At 54.1% G+C, this 14163-nt stretch overlaps 1 protein-coding gene across 20 annotated transcripts in view; it reads right to left on the minus strand.

Moving 5' to 3' along the window:
• The window catches only part of WDR37 (WD repeat domain 37), a 111329-nt gene that overhangs the window by 74967 nt on the left and 22199 nt on the right, over positions 1–14163 (minus strand). For 11 of the 20 annotated variants that reach the window (XM_021064033.2, XM_021064035.2, XM_084978831.1 and 8 more), the window contains 8 exon segments: positions 13919–14015; positions 10890–10985; positions 10553–10617; positions 8358–8493; positions 6871–6942; positions 3185–3229; positions 2810–2886; positions 324–561 (listed from right to left, as the gene is read on the minus strand). In XM_021064033.2, the coding sequence (XP_020919692.2) occupies positions 324–561; positions 2810–2886; positions 3185–3229; positions 6871–6942; positions 8358–8493; positions 10553–10617; positions 10890–10985; positions 13919–14015 (826 nt within the window). 20 annotated transcript variants of the gene reach the window in all.

Here is a 14163-nt window from a genome sequence, read left to right on the forward strand (position 1 = left end):
ATCCCCCGCGAGACCCAGGAAGAGCCCGCGCACACGAGCCGAGGATGCCCGACCCAGGGAGGCCGTGACCCATCAGTCGCGGTTACTGGAGGACTTGAAGTCACCACACACCAAGCACGTTGCCAACTTCACGTGTCCAGATGCAAGACCACCCCCTAAACAGGATCTCTGAGAGTCATGGCTGCACCGAGAACTAACCCTAATCCTCGAAGTGGGGACGTCTGCACGGTGAAACACACGCACACCCGCGCTCACGCTCTCTCTCTCTCTCTCACTCGCACGCACGCACGCGCACGCCCCAAACGCCGCCGCCGCCTGGGCACCTGTCAGGCAGTGGACGAGCTCCGAAGTCTCCACGTCGTACAGGTTCGCCGTCCTGTCCCAGGAGGCCGTCACCGCCTGCTTCCCCCCGACCAGCCAGTCGGCAGCGATGACCACGCCCTGGTGGCTCTTAAGAGACGTCAGCGGCGCCCGGATGGTGGGACAGTCGCTGGGCGCATCCGCGTCTGCGTCAGGCTCGTCCTTATCGGAGCACTCCACCTCGTCCTCGCCACACAGCTGCTGCGGAGGGGAGAGCAGAGAAGCGGCTCCTGGAACCCGTGTCTGCAGCTCCCAGACCCGGCCGCACGCTCGGGCGGCATCGATCGCCGGTCGACTGGCGCTCGGTGAGCGCGCGTCAGCCCCCCGCCACCGCCGCCGGCTCAGCCAGAACCCAGGGCCAAGTGAAAGGAGGAGAAATGAAGGTGGCTGTGACATCTCACAAGCCACGGTTCAGTTCCACGAACCAACGGCACGGGAAAGTAAAGTAAAGTTCGACATTTTAGGTTTTGACCAGAGATGTGAGCAAAACCAAACGAGCACCACCGAGAATCAGTCTCTCATCATAGCATAAAAAGGAGTGTTTCACTCCTCAGGAGCCAATCGAAAACACATTTAGAATCCTCACTAAAAAAAAGAAAGAATATGAAGGAGTTCCCGTCGTGGTGCAGCGGAAACGAATCCGACTAGGAACCATGAGGTTGTGGGTTCGATCCCTGGCCTCACTCAGTGGGTTAAGGACCCCGCACTGCCGTGAGCCTTGGTGTAGGTCGCAGGTGCGGCTCGGATCTGGCGTGGTTGTGGCTGTGGTGGAGGCCTGCGGCTGCAGCTCCGATTCGACCCCTAGCCTGGGAACCTCCATATGCCGCGGGTGCAGCCCTGAAAAGACAAAAAAAAAAGATGGAAATGTAGGAAGTCACGTTAAAAAACGATGATGAGATCTTTTAAGCCCACTCTGACAGACGCAGGGGATGACGGGTAAGAACTGTTTGTCTTTTTCCCCAGTCTCAGAGAAAGTCTATTTAACTTCAGTCACTTTTACTGCCACCAGCAACCTCGGAATAGAAAGCCTAAGAACTGCCCGTTACACCCAAGGTCTGTGTGCAAAGCTGCTCGCAGAGGCAGTCACTGAAGCCCAGCGTCTCGTGCAGAAGGGGCCTGTGTAGCAAGGTGAGTGGTTCAGAGTTTCACGGTCAGCGGGGAAAATGAGCCCCCTCCCCACGTCGAGTGAGCTACTCAGCGCCACACGGTTAGTGCGACCCACTGATTCAGCAGGTGGTCTGAGACCACTCACACCACAGCCTCGAATACCGAACTGCCAACACGGTGGACACCCAGGGACTCGTGCTCACCCAAGCATAAGGAAACGTCTGTCTGGGAGTTCCCCTCGGGGCTCAACGGGAACAAATCTGACTGGGAACCATGAGCTTGCGGGTTCGATCCCTGGCCTCGCTCAGTGGGTTAAGGACCAGGTGTTGCCTTGAGCTGCGGTGTAGGTCGCAGATGTGGTCGGATCCTGCGTTGCTGCGGCTGTGGTGCAGGCTGGCAGCTGTCGCTCCAATTCGACCCCTAGCCTGGGAACTTTCCATATGCTGCGGGTGTAGCCCTAAAAAAAGAAAAGAGAGAGAGAGAAAGTAAAGGAAAAGGCAAACGCAGGAACATCAGACCTGCAGGATGACCTTCACCCTCTAACTGTGGCGGCAACTGAAGCCTAACTTTGCTTGACCCAGAAAACGCTCTGGGCCTCCGCCCAGCAACCACTCCTAACTCTGAAGCAGCACAGGGAGGGCCGACCGTGAGTTCAGGCCCCACCGCAGATACCCGGCAGACGGAGTCACTCAAAAGGGTAATGAAGGCCCCGTGTCATCACCGACAGGTGCTGGGTGGACACAGCGCAGCTGAAGCCAGGAGGCACATTCGGCTCTGAACGACGTGTGGATTCAATGCGTGAACTCACTCTTCTTCTCAACACACAACCTCTTCTGTGACCCACGTGAAAACTTTACCCACATAAGTCGTGTGGCAGGAGCCGCTGGCTTACGGGGCGCTCTCACACGGAAGTCAAGCTGTCTAAGATCGGGTATGAGAGAGTAAGCAAGGTAATCGGAGCACACAGAGAGGAGAAGCGATGCCCGCGCCTGCCTGCCGTCTGCGGAGAGGGAGGTGCAGGCGGGCCCTGCAGCTGCACAGACACGGCCCCGCCCTCTGGCCGGGGGAGGCCTCGAACCAGCCTCCGGGCCGGGCCCAGGCGGCCTCACCCAGATGCGCAAGGGAGACGGCGCCACTTCTGCTCCAGACACTAAGCCCCACCCTGTGACCTCGCGTGACCCAAGGATTTCGCGTCCACCTTCAAAGACAGCCACCCTGGGGGTCAGGACGCCAACCTACGAATTCTGGGGACACGCAGCCAGTCCACGAGAGTCGCACGCATCCAAAGACCCACCCACACGCCCCATGTTGCGCTTTCAGGGTAGGTAGGGATGCTGCTTACACTCGTGTCGGCCACGGGCTGAGGAGTGGGCAGCTGGACCGCGTACCTCCAGACATGAGCAGTCTGATCTCCAGATGCTGAAGAGAGAAAGCGGGGGTTACTCGACGTGCACGCTCGAGGCTTTGGCTAAGCCTGCCCCTCAGTGATGAACGTCACCGCGGCCGCTGCAGGGAGCGCAGCGCAGAACGCCGACTCCCAGCCCACGGAGGGTCAAAGCACCCTCAGTGCCGCTTCCACCACGCTCCTCACGAGCTGCGGAGGCGTCTAAGGACTGGCTGGCGTGAAAGGGGAGGAAGATCCTGACGCTACTGACGACAAGGACATTTGTTCTCAAGTCAGCAATGACCGTGCAACGAAGAAAAGAAATCAACATACCGGTGAGAGCCAGCTGCTCAGATGGATGAAATTTTACGGAATTCACTGCAAAATAAAAATGTTACAAAAATAGTTTAGAATAAGAACACAGTACTTTTTATTGCAACAGCATGTACTGCAGAGCTAAACTTAAAGACTAAAAACAATGACTAGTTCAATGTGAAATCTTCTCATTCAGCTGAACTATGAATAAGTGTCTAGAGGACAGAGGTACAATATGAAGTAACTCAATCTGAACCGTCAAACGGCTCAACAAAAGGACACACAGAAAAAGAGCATTAATAATTTACTTCTGGGAGTTCCCGTCATGGCGTAGCGGAAATGAATCCGACTAGGAACCATGACGTTTCGGGTTCGATCCCTGGCCTTGCTCAGTGGGTAAAGGATCCGGCATTGTCGTGAGCTGTGGGGTAGGTTGCAGACACGGCTCAGATCCCACCTTGCTGTGGCTCTGGCATAGGCCGGTGGCTGCAGCTCTGATTAGACCCCTAGCCTGGGAACCTCCATATGAAACAGGCGCAGCCCTAAAAGACCCCCCCAAAAAAAAAAAATCGTCTTCTGTAGTTCTCGTCGTGGCTCAGCAGTTAACGAATCCTACTAGCATCCATGAGGACATGGGTTCGATCCCTGGCCTTGCTCAGTGGATGAAGGATCCGACGTTGCCATGAGCTGTGGTGTAGGTCACAGACTCGGCTCGGATCCAGCACTGCTGTGGCTCTGGTGTAGGCCAGTGGCGACAGCTCTGAAGGGACCCCTAGCCTGGGAACGTCCATATGCCGCGGGTGTGGCCCTAAAAAAGACCAAAAAAAAAAAATCTTCTTTTTACATAGGGAGGTCCCCCAGGGTAAAGAATAAACCAGGATAAAAAGACAACTACATGGAGTTCCCGTCGTGGCGCAGTGGTTAACGAATCCGACTAGGAACCATGAGGTTGAGGGTTCGGTTCCTGCCCTTGCTCAGTGGGTTAAGGATCCGGTGTTGCCGTGAGCTGTGGTGTAGGTTGCAGACGCGGCTCGGATCCCGCGTTGCTGTGGCTCTGGCATAGGCTGGCAGCTACAGCTCCGATTCGACCCCTAGCCTGGGAACCTCCATATGCCGCGGGAGCGGCCCAAAGAAATAGCAAAAAATAAATAAATAAAGCTTAATGAGTTTTTAAAAAAGACAACTACAACAAGCAGAGGCAGACTACAACGGGAACACTGCCCAGGCACCTCCTTTGCAGCTTCCAGGAGCCCAGGCTGACCCAGGAGACCTGGGAACATACAGAGGCAGCCCCAGCCAGCCTAGGGACAGAGGCCTGGGGGCGGGCCAGCCACGACCCCCACCTCCCGCGACGCAGGAATCCGTGCAAGGCCTCGGGGAGTCTCTGCTTCTCGGGGTAAACCAGCAGCAACAAGAAAGACAGCGCAAGCTCCCCCCGTGCCCCCGGAGGATGGGGAGACGAGTCTAAGGACTGGGACCCTGGCCCCAGAGGGTGCTGTCCCGGGACTGGCCAGTCCTGTGCCCTCCTGCCCGTGCAGCTCTCTGCAGGAGACCACAGGGAGGTGCCGCCGCAGCCCAGGCACAGCTCCCAGGCACCCGACTCAGGGCTGACCCGGCACAGGGGAAGCCCGCCCCCTGCCACCACGCCCAGACCCCGAACACACAGGAAGCTTCAGCAAACCTCGCCGACCCCTCTCTCATGAACATCTGTCACCTACGCCATTCAACCAACACTCTCCCAAGAAACCAACAAACGCCAGAAGATGTTCTCTTACTACTAACACAACAGGTAACTGTGGGGAGAGCTGGGAGAGCTGTGATGGCCTTAAAAAGCTAAACAATACGGGCGTCCCAAAAAAAAAAAAATCCATTTTTACTACTAACACAACAGGTAATGGTGGGGAGAGCTGGGAGAGCTGTGATGGCCTTAAAAAGCTAAACAATACGGGCGTCCCAAAAAAAAAAAATCCATTTTTACTACTAACACAACAGGTAACTGTGGGGAGAGCTGGGAGAGCTGTGATGGCCTTAAAAAGCTAAACAATACGGGCGTCCCAAAAAAAAAAAAATCCATTTTTACTACTAACACAACAGGTAATGGTGGGGAGAGCTGGGAGAGCTGTGATGGCCTTAAAAAGCTAAACAATACGGGCGTCCCAAAAAAAAAAAATCCATTTTTACTACTAACACAACAGGTAACTGTGGGGAGAGCTGGGAGAGCTGTGATGGCCTTAAAAAGCTAAACAATACGGGCGTCCCAAAAAAAAAAAATCCATTTTTACTACTAACACAACAGGTAACTGTGGGGAGAGCTGGGAGAGCTGTGATGGCCTTAAAAAGCTAAACAATACGGGCGTCCCAAAAAAAAAAAAAAAATCCATTTTTACTACTAACACAACAGGTAACTGTGGGGAGAGCTGGGAGAGCTGTGATGGCCTTAAAAAGCTAAACAATACGGGCGTCCCAAAAAAAAAAAAATCCATTTTTACTACTAACACAACAGGTAACTGTGGGGAGAGCTGGGAGAGCTGTGATGGCCTTAAAAAGCTAAACAATACGGGCGTCCCAAAAAAAAAAAAAAAATCCATTTTGGAGCTCCCATCGTGGCGCAGCGGAAACGAATCCGACGAGGAACCATGAGGTCATGGGTTCCATCCCTGGCCTCGATCAGTGGCTTAAGGATCCCGCATTGCCGTGAGCTGTGGTGTAAGTCACAGACACGGCTCGGATTTGGTGTTGCTGTGGCCATGGCGCAGGCTGGCGGCTGTAGCGCCGATTCAACCCCTAGCCATATGCCATGGGTGTGGCCCTAAAAAGCAAAAAATAAAGAAGCTAAACAATAAAAAAAATGCTCCAAGTGAACACTACTAGAAAACAGTACCAATGCTTATCAACCTTTACTCTCTGGTGTCTCTGCTCCGGCAAATCAGTAACAGAAGTGGAAGCGTTAGTTGCACTCACTCATCAGCGGGTGCTTGCTTAGCCACAAGTCTGGCAAACAGTGGGCGCATACGGACTGCTAGTTTTCGGGCCAGTCAATGCCTAGTACGGTTGACACAGAGGGAACAGCGCAAACCGATGCCCGGCCTCGCCCAACAGGCACCATCCCTACAGGTGGGAGCCCAGGAGGCGGGGCTGCAAGGCCTTAGAGTCGGCGCCAAAGACCCCAACACCAGTGGCACCCACTTATAGACCCAGCGGCCCCCCAAGGAGAAGAGGGGCCAGGGACCACAGCTCTTCACGGGCAGCTCAGAGGTGGGGGCGTCCAGCCACAAAGGCGCGAAGTGATCTGACCAGAAGACAAACAGGAGACGCGCTTGCGCGCATCCGGAAGAGGAGCTGCGCCCCGCGCACCTCGACGGCCTCGAGGCCAGCCCACAGGGGGACACTCTGTTCTCAGGACCCAAGCGGCACAAGGCAGGCGGCAGCCAAGTCACGCCGTGTGCGGGGAGCTACCCTGGTTAAAGCTCCCCTTCACCAGGGCAGCCTCCATCCCAGAGGCAGACGGCAGATGCCACTCGGGGAAGGGCAGCAGCGGGCCGTCACACGGTGAACGCCGAGTCCAAGAAGCATGCGCTCACTCCGCGCTCCAACACCCGCCACCACAGGCCAAGGCCAAAGAGAAGGAGGGGCCCAGCCCAGTGAGACAGACAGGGCAGTGAGGGGCCGCCGGGAACCAGAGGAGTGGGAAGCCCCAGGCTCACCTGACCCCACGTGGCCCGTGTACCTGGCGAGGCTCCGCCCGGTCTCGATGCTCCACAGCAGAGCCGTGTGATCTGCAAAATCGAAACAAATGTGCTTGGTGGCTGCCGCTTTTGTGGTGCTTTTAACAAAAGGACAAGATAAAAATTCTCACGTTGAAAAGTTACACTCTACCACTAATACCCTGTGCACGTCTGCTCCTATCACTGTGTAACTCCGCGGATGGAAGGAAACGTTTCCAGGGTGATGGGAGAGCGGGGGCCTCCGGCGGGCACGGAACCAGCAAGCGGCCATCTGGGGACCTGAACGCCCAGGCTCTGCGGCACCAACTGCACCAGGCTTTGGACTCAGATGCAGGAGTCATCTTTTTGTTGAAATATTAAGACTTTTCAGAACATCAAGCAATATTCAGATGCAAGTAGCATCCAAATCCAGCTATGAATTATTTGAGGTACTGTAGTTCCTGTGGCCCTTTCCTCTCAGAGCACTGTATTAAAAAGCTGAGGAGGAGGCCTAACAAGGAAACCTGGGAAAAAAGCCAATTATCCAAATGAGATTTCAAAAATATCGGAGATGGGTCTTTGTGGGTTTTTAACTGGAGTAACCCAAACAATAGGCTGTTCACATGGGAACGTGGTTTTAAACAAGAACTGCAGCTCAGTGGTTAACGAATCCAACTAGGAACCAGGAGGTTGCGGATTCGATCCCTGGCCAAGGATCCGGCGTTGCCGTGAGCTGTGGTGTGGGTCACAGACATGGCTCGGATCTGGCATTGCTGTGGCTCTGGCGTAGGCCGGGCAGCTGTGGGCTCCGATTAGACCCCCAGCTTGGGAACCTCCATATGCCGCGGGAACGACCCTAGAAAAGACAAAAAGACAAATAAATAAACGAACAAGAACTTTCCACATCACGCTAACTACTTCAACATTTCTCGTTCCCGCTGTAAAAGGCAGACTCCAGTAACGTCTCACAAGCTGGCAAAATTATTTCCAACAGGTAAGCACCATTTTCCATTTTAGAATTTTTTTTCCGAAAGACTATCAGGTTATGCACCTGCAGTCGCTTTCAACAAGAAGAGAGCCGGCTCTCTCCCGCGGCCAAGGGTCTCCTGACAGTGAACTCGGGTGGCCTGCTGCCCGTGTCACCTAATCCTGGGCCTGAGGGCCCCTTCCAGACCACCCAGCGCACCCTGTGGCGGGACCTCCCCAGCAGGAAAACACATGCCATGTGCTTTCCGAGCAGACGCACCCGACTACAAGCAACAAGAAAGCCAACCAAGAAACACCCAGAACGTTTCAGAGGTGCTGCATCTGCTGCTGCAATGGTGAGTGGCTCCAAGCCCAGGGCACGCGCTCAGGCAGAACGCGATGGCCAGGCTGCGCCAGGCCGGACAGGGAAGCAGGCAAGGGCCCCAGGGCAGGCGGAGGCGGCCGCTGGGCCCGCTCCCACACACTCCCGTGCAGCGGGCCGGGACAGGCCGTGCGCTCACCAGCAGACGCGGTCCCCAGCACCACAGGCGCTGTCCTTGCCACGCTGACGTCCCAGATGCCATCCCTGTGGCCAACGTACTCCTTCACGAGCTGGCACACGGCCCGCGATGTGGTGGTCTTAAAGCTGGAGACGATCTGCAATTGCGACGGGAAGAAGTTCTGCAGGTAATTTACTGAGCAAGTGTTTTCAAGTTTAAAAAACAGACAAGCTGTCTTGAAAACGCATAAATCATTGAATAGATATTTAAAACGTTAAAGCAGGAGCTCCTGTCACAGGCAGCAGAAAAGAATCCAACTAGGAACAATGAGGTTGGCCTGGGTTCGACCCCTGGCCTTCCTCGGGGGTTAAGGATCCGGCGGTGCCGTGAGCTGTGGTGTAGGCTGCGTCTAGACTCGGCTCGGATCCAGCACTGCTGTGGCTGTGGTGTAGGCTGGCCACCCCTGTGATTTGACCACTAGCCTGGGAACCTCCATATGCCGCAGGCGTGGCCCTAAAAAGGACAAAAGACAAAGTCAAAACTAAAACTAAAACTAAATAAAATGTGAAAGCAACAAAACGAGTGCAGCTGGATCCCAAAAAGCAGAAATGAAGTCTTTACAAAGGCCTCGGGAGAGCCCACAGGCCCAGCTCCATGCAGAAGCTGCTGCGCACCTGCAAGTCTTCTTCCCCGAAACCCAGCCATCAGGCAAAACGTCCACATTCTTTACATAAAAAAGGTTCCCGGAGTTCCCGTCGTGGCTCAGTGGTTAACGAATCCAACTAGGAACCATGAGGTTGCGGCTCAGTGGGTTAAGGAGCTGGCGTTGCCGTGAGCTGTGGTGTAGGTTGCAGACGCGGCTCGGATCCGGCGCTGCTGTGGCTGTGGTGTAGGCCGGTGGCAACAGCTCCGATTCCACCCCTAGCCTAGGAACCTCCATGTGCCACAGGAAGCAGCCCTAGAAAAGGCAAGAAGACAAAGTAAATAAGCAAATAAAGTCCCCACAGTTGTACAATGGGATCGGCAGCGTCGTGGGAGTGCAGGGACACAGGCTCGATCCCCGGCCTGGCACAGTGGGTTAGAAACCAGCATTGCTGCAGTTGCATCTTAGGCGGCAACTGCAACTTGGATCTGATCCCTGGCCCGGGATCTCCATGTGCTGCAGGGTGGCCAAAAATAAAAGAGCCAGTAGGATGCAAGAAAACAGGAAGGCACACACAGATTAGTAATTCACACCAACCACCACTACCATCAGGAGGAGAAGCGTCCAAGGTGGTTTACCCTCACTGAGGTCAGGTAATTAATTTATCTTTTCTTTGAAATACTCCAAAGTGGAGATGCATACAAAATTACCTCAAAATACTACTTCATGGTATTACCTCCGTGGAAAACCTGATTCTCAAATTCAATACTTGCCACTTAAAGAAGGTGAGAACAAGATAACCTAAGAAAAAGCAAAATATTACACATGTCCCTGCTGCCTTGGAGATGAGCCTCGCTTCTTGATCATACTTAGGAAATTAAGATGTAACTGTGTCTCAGAAGCCACGTTCTATCGCTTTGCACCCATTTATCGGCTGTCTCCAAACTCGGAAGCTCCGTACCAAGCCACAGAGCAAACACACAGCGCCCTCCCCCGAAACCCACCACGCTCTTTCACACATAACGTCCCAACCTCCGTCAGCAGCACAGGTAACGTCTGGCTGGCCCCGCACTGTGGCCTCTGAGTACTGACGATACCCCTGCTTTGGCTGCAACCGCAGCCTGCGGAAATTCCTGGGCCAGGGACAGAACCCGTGCCACATCCATAGCCAGAGCCACAGCAGTGACAACAGCTGATCCTTAACCCTCTGAGCCACCAGGGACCTCCTTGGCAACCCTCCCTTTTTCTGTCCTTTTAGAGCCGCACCCGCGGCACATGGGGGTTCCCAGGCCGAGGGTCTCATCGGAGCTACAGCTGCAGGCCTCCACCACAGTCACAGCGACGGCAGAACCGAGCTGCGTCCTTGACCGACACCACAGCCACGCCGGATCCTTAACCCACTGAGCGAGGCAAGGGATCGAACCTGCGTTCTCACGGATGCCAGTCAGATTCGTTTCTCCTGAGCCCCGACAGGAACTCCCACAAGCCTCCTTTTAGGCACGACATTCGGCTCGCCTACTGCACGTGTGTGCACACCCCTCGCAGCCCCCAGCGGCCCGAGAGCCGCACGCACCTTGCTGGTGGAGGCCTTGTAGGTGGTCTTCAGCTTCTGCGAGAGCTGGCTGGTGCTGTGGCCGGCTGCAGAGACAGAAGCAGCGCTGAAAAGAGCCCCACCACCAAAGGGACGCACACCCCACCTTCCACTCCACACGGGAGGGCCAAGGAGCTGAGGGCGCATCCACACTGGCAGGGTCCCCGGGCAGGGCTGGAGCCTCCTCTTTCCTGCACCCCGACCCCAGTCACGTTCCTGCCCTGGGAGGGCCGGGAGGACCCAGGCCGGTCGTCTGTTCAATCCCAAACCTCCCCCAGAGGCGAGCTGCAGGGCGAGCCCCGCGGGAGGCCAGCCTTACCTTTCGTCTTGAGCTGCCCCTTACTCAGCTCCGCCCCGTCGACCGCCTGTCCTTCAGCAGCCAGACGTTCATTAAGAGTCTCGATTTCTCTGCGCACTGCGAAGGGAAACAGGGGCTTTGCACGTGTGCCCACCAATCCCAAAACTCAGCACCCAGAAGTGTTAAACGTTAGTACTGTCTAAACAAAGACAAGAAATGGTCACGTTCACAGAGTTCCAAACAACTCAGGACAGCACCTCAGAGACCAAAGGCCACCCGTCTCCCCACCCCGGGAAGACGCCACACTACCGGGCCTTCAAGGACTCTTGGACTTCAACACAGTTCATGCCTTTGTACTTTATTTCTTACATTTAAAAACACCGTTCAGGGGAGTTCCCGTCGTAGCACAGCGGAAACGAATCCAACTAGGAACCATGAGGTTGCAGGTTCGATCCCTGGCCCCACTCAGTGGAGCAAGGATCTGGTATTGCTGTGGCTGTGGTGTAGGCAGGCAGCTTCAGCTCCAATTGGACCCCTAGCCTGGGAACCTCCATGTGCCTCGAGTGTGGCCATAAAACAAACAAAAAAATGCTATTCTGACACTGGCCAAAAGTCAACGAAATATTAGTCTAGCTGAGGACACTAAAGTTGGAGCGAAACACACTGTCATCAAACCTATCACTGACTCTGGCACCGCAGCAGTGAGGGCGGCATCCCTCCAAGGCTGAAGATTCCGGGCAAGTTAAGCCAAGTGATGGCAGCACAGCATTGCCAGGAGGGGGCAGAGGCAGACATGAGGACCAGGGAGGGACTCGTCTGCGGACGCGAGTGGGCACTGACGCAGCAAGGCCTGGGCTGCCACTCACCCCCAGGACCTCCCAGGGTCCACTCGGCACAGAGAGACAGGCAGGTCAGCCTGCAAGGCAGGCGGAGGGCAAAAGGCTCAGATGGATCCAGTCTGAGCATATGGACATATTCCTGCAGCAGGAAGCCATGGACAGTGTCAACTCAAAGCACCTCCAGCATCAGTCACTTGTAACCCTACAGGGTTTTGGGGGTTTTGTTTGTTTGTTTTTGAACAAACTGCATCAATTCACAAAACACAAGGCCTAAGACCACAACAGAAATTCAATAATACTTAGGTTGCTACCGTTCATACTAACCCATAAAAGCAGTACACAGTACCGAATTTTTATTTTATAAAAAGCTGAAATAATTTCTCACTCAGTTTTCAAGGTGGACTTAAAAGGAACATCTAGGCATTCCCATTGTGGCTCAGCAGTTAACGAGTCCAACTAGGAACCAGGAGGTTGCAGGTTCAATCCCTGGCTTCGCTCAGTGGGTTAAGGATCTGGCGTTGCTGTGAGCTGTGGCATAGCTCGCAGACGTGGCTCGGATTCCGAGTTGCTGTAGCTCTGGGGTAGGCCTGTGGCTACAGCTCCAATTGGACCCCTGTCCTGGGAACCTCCATATGCCGTGGGAAGCGGCTCTAGAAAAAAAGGCAAAAAGACCAGGAAAAAATTAAAAATAAAATAAATAAATAAAAGGAACATCTAATATGAAACATTAAATCTTCCAACAGCAAAGTGGGTTAAGGATCCAGCGTTGCCTCAAGCTGCAGATGCAGCTTGGATCCAGGGTTGCTGTGGCTGAGGTGGAGGCCAGCAGCAGCAGGTTCGATTCGACCCCTAGCCCAGGAACTTCCAAATGCCGTGGGTGCGGCCACTGAAAGAACAAAAACAAACCCCCAAAGCTGGACGTAACAAGCAGGGAGGCCGAAGGTCAGGAAGGGCACAGGTCACCTTCTAACACCTGACAGGGACGCGTGAGTGCGCAGGGCCTGAGTGGACAAGGCTAAAAGAGAAGGTGATTCCAATTTACAAAACATCCTTGAGAAGAACAAAAAGCAAAAACGCAGAGGATGTTTCCCTGCAGAGGTCGGGCTGCCCGGCAGGTGAAGGCGCATCTTTTCTCCTCATGTGCCTTGACTCTTGAAACAAGTGAACACACTGCTTCTAAAATTAAGAAAATGAAAAAACTACAGCCAAGCTCGTTAAAATTCTTTTGATTTACCTTTAAGCAGTAAGTCAAACAGATAACACACATTTTAGGAAATTCTCTAAACACGGTATATTTTATTTTATTTTTTTGTTTGTTTTTTGTCTTTTTGCCTTTTCTAGGGCCACTCCTGCAGCACATGGAGGTTCCCAGGCTAGGGGTCCAATGGGAGCTGTAGCCGCCGGCCTACGCCAGAGCCACAGCAACGCAGGATACGAGCTGCATCTGCGACCTACACCACAGCTCACGGCAATGCTGGATCCTTAACTCACTGAGCAAGGCCAGGGATTGAGCCCTCAACCTCATGGTTCCTAGTCGGATTCGTTAACCACTGGGCCACGACGGGAACTCCTAAACACGGTATATTTTAAAGAAACAAATCAGAGTTCCCTCAATTTACAGTATACTTTGTGTGGAGAAAGTTATAAAATGCGTTCGTTCTCCATAAAATCACAGCTCAGATGGCAGATGTGGCAAATAGAACACTGGCTGCTCCAAAACAACCAGTCACCATGGGAGCTGGTGCAAAGGCGCCCTGCAGGTGTGACAAGGAGGACCTCTGACCACGATGATGCCACGCGACCCAGAAGGCCGCCTTCCCCCGTGTCCCCAGGAGTGGGTCAGATGCACGAGGAGGACCCCGCCCGCCCCTCTGGAGGGAAAGACGGAGGAAGGTCTGGGAGCTGAGGAGGTGGGAAAGCCAGCAAGAGGGTGGGGCCTCTGTCTTCACGAGGCGGGTCACTGAACCCGCCACCCCCGGGACAAGCAGGACACAGACCCCCTCAGGCTTCCAGAAGGACACAGCTCTGCCAGCACCTGACTCAGCGCAGAGCTGGAAGACACTAAGAGTCTGTGGCTGAAGCCCCGAAGGCTCAGCCAGAGAACAGAAAAGGGACACAGTGGGGACTGCCCACCCACAAAGCCCCCTCTCAAGTACTTGTCTGGAGAAGTGCAGAGGGACAAAAGTACATGAAAATAAGAGAGATACTCACATTCTAAGTTTTCAATATAAAGGTTTTCAAATTCTCTTTCTATTTGACCAAACAATTCCAGAAGCGTACTGCGAACCGAGGAAGGCAGTTTAGAATCCTGCAGAGAAGGAAGATTCTGCTTAAAATGAATGGACACGACGAATGAGAAACTCTGACACCAGCACCAACGTACGTTTCCCAAAGTGAATTATCACTTAGACTCTTATTTTTCATCTTTACATATTTTCTTTCTTTATACACAAACT

Source organism: Sus scrofa, chromosome 10, assembly GCF_054392235.1.
Source record: "Sus scrofa isolate SSC_HxYL_T2T_F1_AM1 chromosome 10, Sscrofa_HxYL_maternal_Yorkshire_Landrace_v2.0, whole genome shotgun sequence".
NCBI lineage: Eukaryota > Metazoa > Chordata > Mammalia > Artiodactyla > Suidae > Sus > Sus scrofa.